Source organism: Hevea brasiliensis, chromosome 4, assembly GCF_030052815.1.
Source record: "Hevea brasiliensis isolate MT/VB/25A 57/8 chromosome 4, ASM3005281v1, whole genome shotgun sequence".
Lineage (NCBI taxonomy): Eukaryota > Viridiplantae > Streptophyta > Magnoliopsida > Malpighiales > Euphorbiaceae > Hevea > Hevea brasiliensis.
The window spans coordinates 100,894,043-100,911,748 of record NC_079496.1 but is presented as its reverse complement, the minus strand read 5'-3'; the positions used below and the strand labels follow the sequence as shown (position 1 = coordinate 100,911,748).

The following is a 17,706-nucleotide window of genomic DNA, read 5'->3' as shown; positions in this document are numbered from 1 at the left end:
GGACCATTTTTTCTTTTTTTTTTTTTTTTTTTTTTTTGCCTTTACTTTTACAAAACCAAAATCGAACCATACCACTAGAACCAAAACTGAATCAAAACCAGACCATATAAACTGAACTAAAATCGGACCAAAGACTGAATCAAAACCGAAAAAAAAAATCTCCAGAACTAAATCTTCGCCCCCTTATACCTTCAACTCTCACGTGTAGGGTAACAAAAAATTCTATCCTAGGCTATGGTACACTGGACACACCAACAGGGGGTGGTCCAGGACGATCCTTCCCTCACAAACAAACCCTCACAAACAAAGGATTTATATCCTTAAAATTTAACCATAAGTAAGCATCCTCTTGCTTAACATGGGTTTTGAAATGGACTTGGGCCTATACGCACATTGGGCCTATGCATAGGCCTAGGTTCATCTCAACTACCACTAGAACTTATGGTTTGAACAGTAAGGTTATAAATCTAGCACAACAAAGATCTACGGGGTATCTAGGGTTAAAATCTATGGCTCATGGGCTTCATCGGGTAGGAAAAGGGTCACCCATGCGAGAGCTTGTCCATTAAGCACAACGGCCGGAGCTGTGGCTCTTTTATATACTCAAAGGTACAGGCATGGGGTGCTAGCATTCACCAATTTGTCATAGCTCGAGTAGAACCATGGTCTCCTTGGCTAGTACTAACGAGGCTGAAAGGGTAAGGGTGATTCGTGTGATAGTGTAGTGCAATGCAAAAAGTTTAACAAAGGAATAATATTAGACTAATAGAAACATGTTGGAGTAACTATCCATTTAGTCCCCAGTGGAGTCGCCAAACTGTAGGGCAAGGGGGGCGTGAGGCGAAATATCATCTATTGGAATTATATAAAATGCACCAGGTAATGCCCAGGAAAGATGGTGGAGTCACAATGGTCTCACTTAAGTACCACCTCCTTAGACAGCATTTCCTAGACATGCACTTCATACAATCCTAATAGAATCAAACCACTGGTAAGTACCGTCTTCCCATAACACTACCACGGTACTAAGGATTTATGCCACGAAGGCATAGATAGACAGGAGTCGCCACCCGGGTAATAACCGGGACATATTCAGTGTTTCTTCCGAGGGTCATGGATGGCAACTTACTCCTTGCAGAGTTTCCACAACCGTCATTACCATAGCCCAATGTCTAGGTTCGGGATAGTGGGTACGTAAGGGGAAGGTGTTAGGCACCCCTTACGCCTGGTCTAACCTCGTTAATTTGAGTGCCAGTCCTCTACTAATGTTTCTAGAAGTCTTGTTTATTATTCTTTTATTAAACTTTATCCTAAAAAATGCAATTCTAATCCTACACACGCAAGTAATTCACAAAAAGGGTTGTTGTTTACACACAATTTTCATGCACAAGTAATTCCTATCTATGGGGTTGCTAATTATTTAAATGATATTTACCAGATGACTAAAATTAATTTATTATTGAGAATTTAATTTACAAACAAATTCAATTTCAAATAACCCTACGTTTCTATTTAACCTAATTAATTAATTTTCACCAAGTTACCCTAAGGATAATTGAACTAAGTTAATTATGTACATATATAATTTATTCTAATATCACATAAGGCCCAAACAATCACAACCTAATAAAGATTTCTAACATGCAAATTTATTTTACAATTACCAAGTATTAAATTAAATTTATTTACATGCCAATGTTAATTTAATTTACAAACAAGATTAATTTTAATTTACAAAGTATTTATTTAAATTAATTACATGCAAAAGTCAGTTAAATTAAAAACATTGTTAATTTTAATTTACCAAATAAAAGTTCTATTATTACTACAATTTCATGCCAATGGTTATTCGAGAAATTTAGAGCTACTTACCTGTTGGTAAATGCAGTTGCCATTGGGGCAAGCTACCCTTAAAAAAGGGTCTTCTCTTCTAGTATGGCAATGATATCCCTGGCTTACTCCCGTTTAGCTCCATATAAGCTCCACGCAAATGCCCTCTTTGGTACTTACCTTAGGGCTACTTATCAATTTTGTTTGTAATAAAAAATAAAGAAACTAAAGAAAATAAAAGAAATAAAGAAAATATTAATAACAATTTACATTGGATTCTAACTCTAGTCTCCTAAAGGGTTAAGATTCCTAATTAGTTACAACTACCTAATGGTCTAAGTCTTCTAACATGATCCAAACACTTTATAACACTTCTTGAATTAAAAGAATACAGAAAATAGATCAAATATCAATTAAAACCTAAGAAAATACAAGAACATGCATAAATATACAATTTTTAAATTCTAGCAGATTAACAGTAGCAAGAAATTCGATTTTTTAAAAATAGTTAAACATGCCTAAAAATCATAAAAAAATAACAAAAGATAGCCTACATATCATACAATGACATAAAATTTATAAATCAAACAAAACCCTAGCCGAATGATCTACATAAATCGTAACTCTTCTAAGTGACAGAATTGTACTACTTTTTTGTAAAATTCATAACTCATTAACCACAAAAGATATGAATGCAAAACCAATTGGAAAAGATTCATAAGATTCTGAAGTTAATTTTAGATACTAGATTTGCACAAAAATATTAAGGAACAAGGGAAATATGGGCTCCACAAGTCGGATATCCTGCAAATCAGATTTTACAGGAACCCTAACTTCAAACAACCATAACTTACAAAATATTAAAGCTTTTTTAGTGATTCTTGAGCCTAAAATTAATGGAATTTCGTGTAGAATATGAATATAATTTTTACAAATTTTTTACAGATTCAGAATATAAAGAAAAATAATAAAAATACGAGAGACAGAAACTAAACATGTGCAGAGTTGTGTATCCCCTCAAATTAAACATGATTACATGATCTATATGAACATATAAAATAAATTGAAGACAAATAGCATAGAATTAAAATATTGTGTGGCATAGATCTTGAAAAGAAAACAATAAAAACTGACCTTCTAGAAATCTTGTATGAAAATCTTCTTGAAGAAAAGAAAAAATAAGGAAGAACTCAAAGAGTCTTGAATATCTCTAAATTTCTTATAGCTCTGAATTTTCTCTTCCTCTTTCCTCCCATCATCCTCTCTTCTCTTCTCTAGTAGGGTATTTATAGGGTTTTGAGAGAGAGGTGTGATAGGGTTTGGAGTCTTAGGATGATAAAGTTTAGATGACTTAAACAACTACAATTGCAGAGTTCGAATAAGACTGGGATATGGGTGAGGTGTTTCAACCAATAGGAAGACAGGAAAAAATGGAAGGCACCAATAGGGAATGAGGAAGAGGTGTGGTAGGATTTGGAGTCTTAGGGTGATAAAGTTTAGATGACTTAAACAACTGCGATTGCAGAATTCGAATAAGACTGGGATATGGGTGAGGTGTTTCAACCAATAGGAAGACAGGAGAAAATGGAAGGCACCAATAGGGAGTGAGGAAGAGAGTGGGGTCAAGGAGGAGAGAGATATTTTGTTATTTTAATTTTTAGAAAATAATTAAATGGGTCCCATTTAAAATTCCTAACTAGGCTTTCTTAGGCCCATAGAGCCCAATTAAACTTAATTAGATCCATTTAAGAACTACCCATATTAAATTTAAACAAAATAAAATTTTATTTAAATTTAATTAAATTAATTTCCCCAAAATTTTATTATTATTTTTATTTTTTTCAAGATCATGCCACGGAATTAATAATTCAGCTCCATGCCTCCAATTACATCTTACAGTCATATAATTTTTCATCATCGGGTTTCCCACGGCCTCAATGCACATACTCATCACAAAATAAGGGTCTACACATTCCAGGATGAGCCGCCAGGCAGCCGGATCTAGTCGAAAACTCGGTCCTAGGCGCCAGTGATCTATCATCGATTTGATCGTACCTAAATGAAGCTTAAAAATTGTTAATAATTATCATAAAATTATTTTTAATTTTTGGGAATTAAAAAAGTTTGAAAATCTCATCAAGTGATATGGACCGTCTGATGATCACCTTTTTCAAATGGTGTTCGATTAGAGTGGGGCTAGTCCCTTCTTGAAGGTTTTATAGCCCTAAGTCCATTGGTGGTCTCAGATTTCTGATTTGATGGTTAGATCGCCGGAAAAGTGGCTGGAAGCCTAAAAAACTACTCATTTTCTCTCTCCTCGATATGCATGAATCCGACAACCATAGGAGCTGCCACTGGTTAGAAACTCTTTCTCGAGCTGAGAGGTGTCGATTTGGACTAGTGGGATCATCGGTCACAGGCCGAAATGGCCAGATTTTGGCTGTGCCACCTGTCGCTATTCATGCTTCTCCAACATTGGTGCTGGTCATTAGGAATCTCGCTAGCAATTGGTTGGAGCTCATGGCTGGAATTCATAGAGGAAGAGGAAAGAAGAAGGGGGGGAGATGAGAGAGAAATTGGGAGAGAGAAAGTTCCTCTTGGGTTCTTTCTCTTCCCCAAGTTGGACGTCCCATCAATGTACTCTTTTTCTTTTTTTTTTTTTTTAAATTACATTTAAGTCCTTCAACTTTTAAAATTTTCTAACTAAGTCCAAAATTCTCTTCGACTATATCCAAATATAATTTATCACATTTTAAAAGAAATTTAAATTTTGACTAAAACCTTAATAATAATAATAATAATAATAATAATAATAATAATAATAATAATAATAATAATAATAATAATAATAATAATAATAATAATAATAACATGTTTAAATAAATTCTTGGAAATGTTTGTAATTAAATCCATAACATTAATTTAAATTTCTAAGTAATAGTAATTTTATTAAAATAACATCCAATTAAAATATCTTATTAAAAATAATATTTTGAATTTAAGATTATAAAATTTAGGAAAAATAGAGGTGTTACAATCTTTCCCCCCTTAAGAAAAATTCATCCTCGAATTTTTGAAGAAACAGGGGATATTAAATGGAAGGTTATTGAGATAGGTGCGAGCATTTACTCCTCCAACTATGCAAAGATGGTTAAAACATTTTATTCTTCAAACTCTTCGCATACTATCGATCACCTTCTACTGCTCTCTGACTCTTCTGAAGTGTCCTAGCTATCATCATCCTTTCCTTGAGGGACTCTTGCCTCTTAACTATTCTTTGACCATTTTTCTAACATCTCAAGTGCTCACTATAGCTTCATCACGCTTGACTTGATATCTCATAACTTCAATCAGCTTTGGTGCTTACCCCTCTTTCATTGCTCCCCAACGTGTCTCTTAGTGACTTCAGTCCCCATTCCTCTATTTCAACAACCTCTGCTCCCCAAAGACATGACTTATGTTCCTTATCTTGTGGTGTCCTATGAGATGCTTTCCTGTAGCACCTATCATAGGCATCTCATTCGAAATCTTTACTTGTCCTATGACCTCAATGGTCAACACCTATGCATCTTCTAACTCCCATGATACTTCAAATTTCCAATCTCCTTTGGGTCATTACTAAGGTCCTTAGACTAACTCCTGTCTATCTTAGGAAATTAGTTATGTAGAGCTACATCAAAGTGTTGAACATCCATATTCTATCTATTAATATTAGAAAGTGGAATGGGTATCTTCTCTGACCTGGCAAAAGTCTATGTATGACAATAGTCCATGTATTCCCAAGCCACTCAGTCAATACAACTTATCATATCCTACTCCTTTGATCTATTATTTCACCATAACTTGTTTTAAATATTCCTTAGTGTGTCCCTAGCATACTTATTCCTCCTTATTCTCATTATTGTAGCCAACTCTACTGAGCTTTTCTCATGTCCTTTGGATCTTATCCACTTCTTTTTCCTGTTTCTACTATTGTTGATACCTTTCCAACCTACTGTACTTATTCTTTAACCTTTGTCCTCTCTCACCCATATACCTTTTCTTGTAAGGATGTCCATCCCATCATCAACTTTAACCTTCTTTTTATTTCTTAGTTCTATCTTGATTACGAGTTCTATTACTCCTGGAATTCCAATCTTACGATTTGCTCCTACTAGCAGATTCTTCATATTATGTAAAATTTGTAATTGACCATAGAAAATTCTTCTTGTATCTCTTTTTCCAACTTGACCATTAGAATATGATCATTCCCTACTACCCTTTGTAGGAAATTGCTTATTACAGTTTGATAGGAGCCCCTTAAACTCTAAGTTTCACCTAACCTAACATGGTTGTGGGAAAAATGTACTATGCTATAATTCCAGACAAGATAATTCACATGTTCATTCTCCTTAATATAACCACATATACTGCCCACGGCTCTCCAAACTTTAGCCTCAAATTTACACATTAGCAACAATTTCATCCACTAAAACTCATTCACAAGTAGTACTTCCTTCAGCTTATTATTCAAAAGGGTTGCAAGCCCTAGTAACTAACTCAATTTAACTCTTGTCACTACTCTGATCGTCCTTTCATACTTAACATTAGGTATACACTTACCATTATTTTTTTTTTCATCAGTGGATTGTGTATGAACTGGTACCTACCAAACTCTCAAATAACTGGGTCATCTTAACTCAGTTTCTAGTCCTTATATAACCCTTTAGAACCAAAAGCACGAGTTAAACTTGAAGAGAAAGAGAATATGCTCTTATAGTCTACTACATATGATTCCATATAATAATGTGTAACCCATGTCTCTTGGTCTTTTTCTTCAACTTTTATCATTTCCTTGCGAAATTATGCTCTACCTTTAATGTATCAGCCGCATCAACCCTCTACTGTACCACCATCCATCTTGACATAACATTTTATAATTTATTAAGCTTGCTTATACCCATTCTATATTTCATTCCTATCATTATTTGTATTGTGCCTCTAACTTTTGTTGTATTCTGAAAGATATCTCTCACGAATAGATTCTTCTAGTACTAACTTCATTCTTACCTATAATAATTATTTCGATCCTTGCACCTTCTAGTGATTTATAACTACTTATACCTATCGCTTCCCATTTTACCCCTATTGTTGTTCTATCATTATTGCCTTACTGCAAAGTGACTTTGTTGATCACACTTAAGACATTCACCTGACTTTCATAACAAACCTTTAATTACCCTTTCCTTATCTCCATACTATAATCTAATGCCTATGTGTCATTTCCTACCCTTCTACTCTCTCATCATGCCTATATGATCCATTACATTGATCTTAATCAACCTATTATTTACTAGCATTGCCCTCAGTCTGACAAGATAGTTAAGGGCACCATTGAATAATATCTAATTGTAACTTGCTCAGGTTTCATTCCTTGCCCAACTTTTCTCGTACTGTTAACAAATTAATGGAATCTTGTCCCATTGCTACCTACTCCATCTTGGGAACAGGAATAGACATAGTTTGATCCATGTCCTATAACTCTGAACTCTATGTTTTGGCTCCTGACACAACCCAAACTATGACCTGCTCTAAGTCTTACACTTCTAGATTCTATATCTTGATAGCTATCCTCACTCATGTAATCTCATTCTGGGCTTTCTAATATTACCTTTCAGTTCATCCTATTTACCTTGCTTAGGATGGCACTTTATGTACTTTATACCTCACTTTGATCTTTCTAATCTTGTCCTCTTTTTAGCTATTCAGTTTGCTCTTTAATTCATCTCTTTTATCTTACCCAAAATAGAACCTTGATCACTTTATTCCTTAGCTCCATTCTTCCTCTTAACCTGACGGTTATGCTAGATAACTGTGCCTTTCAGTGTCTTTGCTAGGTCATCTTCACCTTTGTACTGCTCAGAATTGGTCTTTCGACCACTTTGATTAGCACTTCCACTGCCATTTGAATTTCCTTCCTGTTACATCTGAAACCAACTATCCAAATTTTCATTTCTATATTCCCTTTTATCTAATGATATTCTATGACTTATTTTCGCTGACTTGCAATCATTGTCCTTTCCTCTACTTAACTACAAACTACCCTCTACTATCTCAATGAGGGAATCTATAGAATTTCCTTTTTCCCTTGCTACATAAAAGCTTTGCATCCATCATGATTTAATCTCTTATGATCTTTACAATGAAAACCGTACTCTCCCTAAGGGGGGGTACTTGAGCCAACTATTTCCTATCACGCTACAGTCCCATTTAGGACTCATTCCACAGATCATTATATTAGTGATACTCTTTTGTCTCTCCTAAGAAGACATTTCCATACTCTACAGTATAGCTGACTACAAAAGAGGTACTACCTCTACCGAATTACCACAACGATATAAGGCTATCTACTTTTTTTTTATTTATATTTTGTAAAATTTTCTAGAATGCCATTTCATAGGCTATGAATATTATTCATAACCTCCAGTCTTTTTAGGGAGTAGAGCCATACTTATGCTCCACTGTCACACAAAGGAAGTGCTATCTTCATTAAACATTAGGCAATGCGTCCACTGTAATGCCAACACTGCTAACGATCTCATACCGGAGACCAGATGATCCCACTAAGTAGGTGTTATCATTACACTGTAACCATACTAAAAACCTCTAATCTCGTGCCATTTATGCTATAACTCTACGCTCAAGTTAAGATAACTGAGGTTCTGACTCTAGTTATCACTCAACTGTGATCCTTGATATTCTATCTCAAGGGTCTTAAACCCTAACTAGGAGTTTTGCTAACTCTTTTGCAGATATAGAACCCTGTTCTGGCATATTTATACCAAACCAGAGGTTATCTGTAAACACCCTCATCATGGAACAGTACAAGGAAGCGTAAAGCTCTACACAATAATCCCATATCGGTACTGTAATCTGTAGCTTACAGCACAAATATCAAGAATATTGCATAGTTACTATTGTAAATCCCAATAGACTAGTTTTCTCGATCTCTTATCTCTCTCGAATCTACTGATATCATAAACTTACTCTAATTACATTATCCACTGATCACTATCAGCATTGGTACTCTCACCCCCATTTAGGGCTGCTATGCTGTCATGTCTCACCTTTAAGTACTCATGTGTTGTATTAGATAGGCACGCTAGTTAACCCTATACTAACAAAACATAGTATTTCTTAGAGTACGTATTCCCATGGCAGACCTCAACATGTCTGCTAACTCCAGTTCACATAGCCATGTGCTCCATGAAAACTGAGACATTAAATTGAAGTACTCTTACACTACCCAAGGAATAACGTAGAAGTTAGAAATAAGGATTTACAGAAGAAGATGAAACAGGATCCTATACTCCACATGTGACCTCCTACCAAGACCCTTTTTAAATTCCTAGACATGCACTTCCCATGAATTTGGAGCCTAAGCTCTGATACCAACTTTGTCATGACTCGATCCCATGAGCTGGATCAGCATTAGGACTTGGGCCAGTATAAAGCCTCCGAGGCCCATAGTAAGCCTTACTATTCCCAAATCTATAACCAGGGTTAAAAACTGAGGCCCGACATGTGAAGGGTCAACCCAACCCGATAACCATTAAGAACCAAAATCAAGGGAGCCCAGCTTAAACCTGATACCATTATTTGCAAAATATTTAATCATAAAATTTTTTTCATTTAATAAAAACCAAAAAACTCAAATTAAGACTGTCCCTGACAAGATCGATGCTACTGCTAATACATGTAGAGTTCTAGATTACAATTTTATAAAATAATAATACAAATAAATAACTACTAATAAACCTGCGAAGAAGGAAGCAGGTTATTCTGAAAAAGAACTGCTCTTGTAGCTTGAAAAAATAGGGTGAATAGGAGTGAGCGTTCAACTCTTAGAGTAAGATATTGATTTTAAGTACAATTTCTATAACAATCTAGCACTCATGCATCCCTAAGGATGAAATGCAACACAGATCATCATATTCAGCCAAGTTCAAACAACACTCGCACAAAGAATAATTTGGAGTACTTACACACCTGTATATCACATCAGATATATATACATATCGAAGCTGATCCCCTATACACCTCTCTTAATCCAATGCCTGCCAGTGAGATCAACTCGAGCTGGACTTTCGCTTAATAATCCAAATGTGAGGGTCAGTGATGTTGACTCAAAGCCGTACTTACGTCGACTTTCACAAAAAGGACCTGGCCCCAAGTGAGACTAGCTCAAGCTGATTTGCCGGTCTTACCTATATCCATTACACCACACCACACACACGCCGATACACGCACACAGCTCCAAATTACCCTAAGGTGACATCCACAACCATTTTTGCCAATAAGAAAATGCAACATAATGCGTGCCTAATATTTAGCTACATACATATATTTATATGTGATGCATGAGTATGCGTTGAATATATAATAATACTGAAATTATAAATAAATTCAATATCTACTCACAGATTGGTCGACTGGACTACAGCTGGTCCGACTAAAAGGAGAAAACGGCAGACATCGACCACCTAAACATGCACACTGACCTCTATCAAAAGATTGATAAAATTAAATAATTGATTTAAAACATTAAATCAAAATAATTCCTAAGATCTTGCCAAAATTTTGACAGAGTTTTTCCTGTATCTAGGACCTACCCAATCAGCAAAGTGGTTCAAATCACACTTCTAAAATCACGAGTCCCATATTTACATCTGATCAACATCACATGACCCCTCCTAGGTCTTCCAAACCAAACCAAACTCGCTCAATCATACAATTTAATTATAAGGTTTAAAACTAATATTTTTCAAAAATTATCCAAACTAACTTTAAAAATTTTGTAAACTCATCCCGTGGTCCTTAACAAGGTTATAAGACTATTGCAATAAGAATTATAATTTTTTAATCACCCATGAATATTTTATGTATTTTTATTCTAAACTCGATACTAGGTAAATAAGGAAACTTAGGGTTCGGGTTTACCTATGGCCATTCTGATGCTTGAAACGCATCCGAGGCATCTGAAGACATTAGGATCGACTGTAATATTGGCCATGTTCTAGGACAGGCCGTTAAGCAGCTAGATCTAGCGGAAAACTCGATCCCGAGCGCCAGTGAGCTATCATCGATCCAATCACATCTAAATGAAGCTCAAAAATTGTTAACAATTATCATAAAATTATTTTTTATTTTGGAGAATTGAAAAAGTTTAAAAATCTCACCAAGCGATTGGACTGTCCGATAATTGCTTTTTTCAAATGGTGTCCAATTGGAGAGGGGCTAGTCCCATCTCAAAGGTTTTGTCGTCTTGATTCTATCGGTGGTCTCGGATTTCCACTTCGATAGTCGGATTGCCGAAAAAGTGGCCGAAAAGCTAAAAAATTACCAATTTTCTCTCTCCTCGGTATGCATGAATTTAGAGACCATAGGAGTTGCCATTGGTCAGAGACTGCTTGGGGCTGAGAGTTGTTGATCTAGACTTGTGGGGTCACTGGTCACTGGCTAGAACGACCAGATTTTGGCCGGTCAACTTCCCTCTCTCTGTTCTCTCTCTCTCTCTCCCTCTCTTTCTTTACCGCCTGTCGCCATTCATGGCTTCTCCATCACTGGTGCTGGTCATTAGGAGTCTCGTCGGCGGTTGGTCGAAGCTCATGGCTAGAATTCATGGAGGAAAAGGAAAGAAGAAGGGGGTAGATGAGAGAGAAATTGGGGGGGGGGGGGGGAGGAGGGAGAAAGTTCTCGTTGGGTTATCTCTCTCTCTCTCTCTCTCTCTCTCTCTCTCTCTTTTCTTTTTCCCCTCTACTGGAAGTCCCATTAGTGTACTCTTTTTTTTTTAATTATATTTAGGTCCTTTAACTTTCAAAATTTTTAACTATGTCCAAAATTCTCTTCAACCATGTCCAAATCTAATTTATCACATTTCAAAAAAAATTTAAATTTTGACTAAAACCTTAATAATAATAATAATAATAATAATAATAATAATAATAATAATAATAATAATAATAATAATAATAAGATGTTTAAATAAATTCTTGAAAATGTTTATAATTAAATCCATAACATTAATTTAAATTTCTAAGTAATAGTAATTTTACTGAAATAATATCCAATAAAAATATCTTATTAAAAATAATATTTTGAATTTAAGAAAATAGAATTTAAGAAAAATCGGAGTATTACAATTAATTAATTTAAAAATATCGCTCTTCACGCATAAATTTTTAAAACTTTCTTTTAAAACTCTTAAAACTTAAATTTAACTTTTCTTTGACACTTTTAATTTTTAATTCTCTAGCCCAAAATCAAATTCTCTAAAAATTGATCTCCTAATCGATGGCTGAAAGAAACCGTAACAAATACTGATTATGATTTATTATTATTTTTTTAATTAAAACTTTCTTTATTATTTAAAATTTATAATTTTATTAAAAACTAATAGAGGTTGATTATTATTTGATAATAGTGCAATTTATAACTTTTCATTATTTCTAATAATTTTATGACTATTTTAATTTTGAAAAATTCTTACCTGCACCAGTTTGTGCACCCAACCAATAGAAAATCATGGTAAAAAATAGTAGTGCAATAATATACTTTTCAAATAGTAAAAAATAGTTAATAAATTAACCATATACTTTATAAATTTTTATGGAAGTAACTATAAGTTGTAACATTATGTACATTTATAATCGGATGAATTTGAAATAATAAGATAAAGTATGAAGGTGTTAATAAATTAACCATCTATTTTCATTTATAATATCCAAACAATATATTTAACCTAAATCCAAATCTATAGGGTCAATCTCCTCAATCCAAAAATAGTATGAAGGTGTTTAAACTCTTTAGCCCAAAAGTTAATTAAGCATTATCAGATTATGATCTATACTTTTGTAAAAAATTATATTTTTATGGCAATATTTTTTAATAAATAAATATTTATTAACATTAGTTTGGCAATATTTTTGAAAAAATTATACAAAATATTTAATTTTTATATGATCTAGTATCATTTGTTTTGACAATATATAATCATACAAAAATAATTAAAAGATATAATTTATAAAAATTTTCAAACACTATATTTTAAATTAAAATTTCATCTAAATTAATTGTTTGAAAAATTAATTTAAAATGAAAATGAAAAATAAACTTTCTTCTATAACTTTTCAGAATTAATTTAAAATTTAGATGCATAATTGCAAAAATATATTTAAGTACTTTTAAATAATTTATATTTAAATGGTTATAAGCTTTAGATGTAAATAATTATAAGAGTTTATTTTAGATTTAAATAATTGTAATTATAAAAAGCATTTAAGTATTTTATAAAATATACAATTATTTAAGTTTAAAAAAATATTATTCGATGAGCTTTTATCCTAATTGATATTAAAAAAATCTTAATTTTTTTTTCATATTTCTAAATTATTAAGTTCCCAAATTTGTTATTAAAAGGAATAAATAAATTTTAACAGACTAAAGTATATTTATACAATCAATCTAATAAATTATTATTATTATTATTATTGCAAAATGCACATAAAGGAAAAAAAGTCAAATCATTATAGAAAATTAATTAGATTTGCTAAAAACTTTATTATATTATTTACTTATCTTATTCATATTAATTTATTTTTTAATTATTTTTTATTTTATTATAGGAAAAATTATTATATCTAAAATTTGTAATTAAGTAGTATTTTTTTTTAACTTATTTAACAGATTATTACCATTGTAGAGTTTATTTCTTTAATTATACCTTATTTTTCATTAAATAGCTTATGATTGGAAAAGGAAATTCATCCATATATTTACCACATTAAAATTTCATTTCTATTTACTTTACAAATGGATAAGTTAACCAAATATATGGAAATATATAAGGCAAACTTAGAATAATTTTGTGCCAATTATGCTAATATTAAAAATTAATTATGCATATACATGTTAAATAAGAAAAATTGCTAAGATCTCCTAATAAATTTCCCCTTATTTGGCTCTCTTGATATCTGCTGCTTGGATTTTCATCTACTTAAAAAAGAAGCAACATTAATATCCAATTAATTTCCACAAATCCACAATTTTTTTTTTTCTTAGATATAACCTAATATAGATGTGTATTTTTCCAAGCAGATCACTAATGGTCATACTGAATATATAATTGGATGGATAATATAAATTTGATTTAATATTGAAATGAAAAATAGAATTAAGTGTGTATAAAGAGTTCATAAATTTAGATACAAATATTTAATTTAATGGTTAAGCTTATTTTCATAAGAGTTCGAATTTACAATAACGGCATCCTGTATAATTTTTTTTTTTGCACAATTTGAATATATAATTTATTGACTTATTTATTTATTAACTCTTAAAATAAAATTATAATTAATTAAAAATCTTGTCAAAAACTAAATTTTGTGATGTGATTATGAAAATATAAAATATAAAACAATATATTTTTATACATATATTAAAGTTGAACCTTAAAAGTGGATTCACAAGATAAGCTTGCTTAAAATATTGCCATGTGACATAAAATGTAATTATAATTAACACAAATTTTTACATTAACAAAATTTTATGATATGATTGTGAAAATATAAAATATAAAAAATATTTATTTATACATACATTAAAGCTGAATCTTAAAAAAGACTTTACAAGAGAAAGGCACTTAACTCAATAAGCTTGCTTGAAATATCGCCATAGTCTTTTTTATCTTTATCATGACAGTTTTTTTCGTCTTTATTTTTGCATTTTTTATATAAAAATTACTTTATTATATTAAATATTAATTTTTTATCTATTTTTTTTAATTTTAAATACTATATCTTATTTCATATAAAAAAATAGTTGTTTAAAATTCTTTTTACTACTATTAAGAATTTTAAAATTCTTAACTTTGCAATTTTGGCATTATAAAACTTTACTCATCATTTTATACTATATTAATTTAAAATTAAACAATTAGTCACTAAAAATTATTTATAAAACTTAAACATTTATTGTTAAAATTTCATATTAAGTATAAAATTTACATGCCTCAAAAAGTGAGCATATGAAAGCCATTTATGCTGTTGAAAAATTTCATATTAAGAATTTTTCTTAGCTGGATTTGGTTTAGCAAAATGGATGATAATACATCAAATAGGTGAATCTTATCTGTTTATCTCTTATATATACGAGAAGAGATAAGCACAGGCTCAAAATATAAAATACATGTTTAGACATTAACTAGGTGAATTTGATATATTTATATCTTAGATTTATAAAAGGTAGGCCTAGATAAAAATTTCCCTCTATAAAAGCAAAAGCAAAAGGAAAAAACAACATTCCCCTCTCCATACATCCTTCTAAATTCACATACAGACATTTCTCTGTCCAAACAGTCAGCCTCTTCAAACGGTATCATCTTAACCCTAATCTTGCTTATTTGTTTATAATTAATCTACCAAATCTAATACTAAGAAAACCTTTTTTTTCTTTTTGCTTTTATTTTCCTATCTTTTATTGGATTTGCTTGCTTGCTAGGTAGTCATCATAGCTATATACCATGAGCACTCTCTCTGAAGTCTACGCACAATATCCTCTCAAAGTCGACGATATCATCCCTTTAGACTTTGATTCTGTCGTTACTGTGCCTGATTCTCATGCTTGGCCTATCTCCGATGGCTTTGAGTCCAATGACTGGTTATCTATACCCACGATTGACCTCAAGGACCCAGATGCAGCAAAGCTAATAGGACATGCATGTGAGACATGGGGTGTATTCCAAGTTGTGAACCATGATATTCCATTGAACCTACTCGATGAAGTTGAGTCTGAGGCTCGTCAGCTTTTCTCTCTTCCGACTACACAAAAGCTCAAGGCCTTAAGGTCTCCTGGTGGAGTCACCGGATACGGCTTAGCTCGAATATCGTCGTTTTTCAACAAGTTTATGTGGCATGAAGGGTTCACTATCATTGGTTCTCCTTTGGATCATGCCAGAGAACTATGGCCCAATGACTATCAGAAATTTTGGTAAGTCCATGCACTTCCATGCACGTAGGGAAATGGGTAAAGCTACTTCATTTAATTTGCGTCCTGCATATATATATATATAACCTTCAAATTAAATACCTTTTTCCATGAATTTATATTAGTTATGAATAAGCAACTGGCGACCACCAATACTCACTAATATTTAGTAAAAACTTTCTTTTATAGCAATCTTTTTTCTGAAAAATGAGTGATTGTGTTTATTAGTTATTTATTCAAAAGTAATATCACTCGGTTAGGAAGCACTTCAAAGTTATTTATAAGAAATGCTATAAGTTAATGTGGAAGAGTGCACCCTTATCACCTGGGGAGGGTAGGGGCTTAGTAGACATGACCCAATAAACAAATAAACTAGGTGTGGAGCTAAAGAAATTAAGCTAAAATTAATTCTCCTAATTAATTAATATGTTTTTGTTTCGAAAACGACCATATAAGCAGTGACATAATGGTGGACGGACAAAAGAAAATGGAGGAGCTAGCCATAACAATAATGCATAATATTCTGGAGTACTTAGCCGTGTCAGAAGAAGAAATGAAGTGGCTTGGTTCACCTGGAGTTGCCAGCACTGCTTTGCAGCTGAACTCTTATCCATTGTGCCCAGACCCCAATCGAGCCATTGGTCTAGCTCCTCACACAGACAATTCCCTCTTCACCATACTGCACCAGAGGATCAGCGGCCTACAAATATTCAAAGAAGGAGTTGGATGGGGTTTTGTACAACCAGTCACTGGGGCACTTGTAGTGAACGTTGGTGATCTCTTACACATCCTCTCAAATGCTAGGTTTCCAAGTGTTGTTCATCGTGTGGTGATGAAAGAGGCTAAACAAAGGTTTTCTGTGGCTTTCTTCTATTCCCCGCCTGCTGATTTCAATCTAGATCCTCTGGGTTTGAGTTTTGGCCAAATTCCTCTATACCGCTCTGTGACAGTGGCTGAATACTTTGGCAGGAAGGCCAAGGACCTTGAAAAAGCACTTGCTTCGATTAGAATTTAGTGGGGAAAGTATGAAAAGTATTTCTATATTTATGCTTGTCTTTGCGTAAAGTATGCAGTACTATTTTTCTTTTGTTAAATAAAAAATAAAAATAAAACAAATTAAAAATAACACATGAGGGCTAGATGATTATTGTAAAATTGAATGTTGGTCCTTGTCTTAGATTCTGCATGATCTTAGCAGTGTTTTTCTTAATTGTTTACTGTAATTTTGGGGCTATAGCTCCAGTTATAAATAAATAAAATTGATTGTTATATATGTACTTAAGCTTAATAATCTTCTTCTTAAATTTAGATGATTCTTTGATGACAAATTCTCAACTTTCCAAAATTGTGAAATTCTTTGATTGGCCAAGGTTGATATGTTGGTTTGACTTTGTTGTTGTGACACTGCTTATGATTTGCTCATATACCATGTGAAACTCAATGAGTATGAAAGATCACCAATAATGTTTAGGCATTGAGCTTTGAGTTGCTTCAGTTAAAATAGCTTTAAGTCAATTTAGTTCAAATCTTCTTTACTATATTTATTTATTTGTAGCGGATGTGAGAGTCTAAAAAATCATGCTTCAGGTTCAATAAGTTTTTTGCTAATAGAAAATGAAATTCAATTTAATGTTCTCCTGGCAGATGATTATTGATTAAGCAGATGAATTCTGGTGAGTGTTCCAATTGAGGTTTTTTTTTTTTTTTTTTTAATAATTATAATCTCATCATAAACTCTCACATAGCTTTCACCCACATGGAATAAAAACAAGTTTATCAGTGATAGGTAGGCTTTTGTTAATTTCCTAGCCATAGTTACTGGTATAGCCATCACCTGTTTTGTATTTATTCATT

The 17,706-nt window shown here is 32.5% G+C and overlaps 1 protein-coding gene across 1 annotated transcript; it reads left to right on the top strand.

The window, feature by feature from the left end:
• The first annotated feature begins 15,388 nt into the window (after positions 1-15,388).
• On the top strand, positions 15,389-16,867 carry LOC131179066 (gibberellin 3-beta-dioxygenase 1-like). Its single transcript, XM_058144769.1, has 2 exons — positions 15,389-15,855; positions 16,312-16,867. Exons 1-2 carry the CDS (start codon positions 15,389-15,391, stop codon positions 16,865-16,867), a joined length of 1,023 nt encoding a protein of 340 aa, XP_058000752.1.
• The last annotated feature ends 839 nt before the right edge of the window (positions 16,868-17,706 follow it).

Bases quoted from the DNA above. Each gene is read 5' to 3' on its own strand.
- LOC131179066 (XM_058144769.1), top strand. From the start codon at position 15,389: ATGAGCACTCTCTCTGAAGTCTACGCACAATATCCTCTCAAAGTCGAC. The intron at 15,856-16,311 runs GTAAGTCCATGC...CCATATAAGCAG, and splicing joins AATGACTATCAGAAATTTTG to TGACATAATGGTGGACGGAC.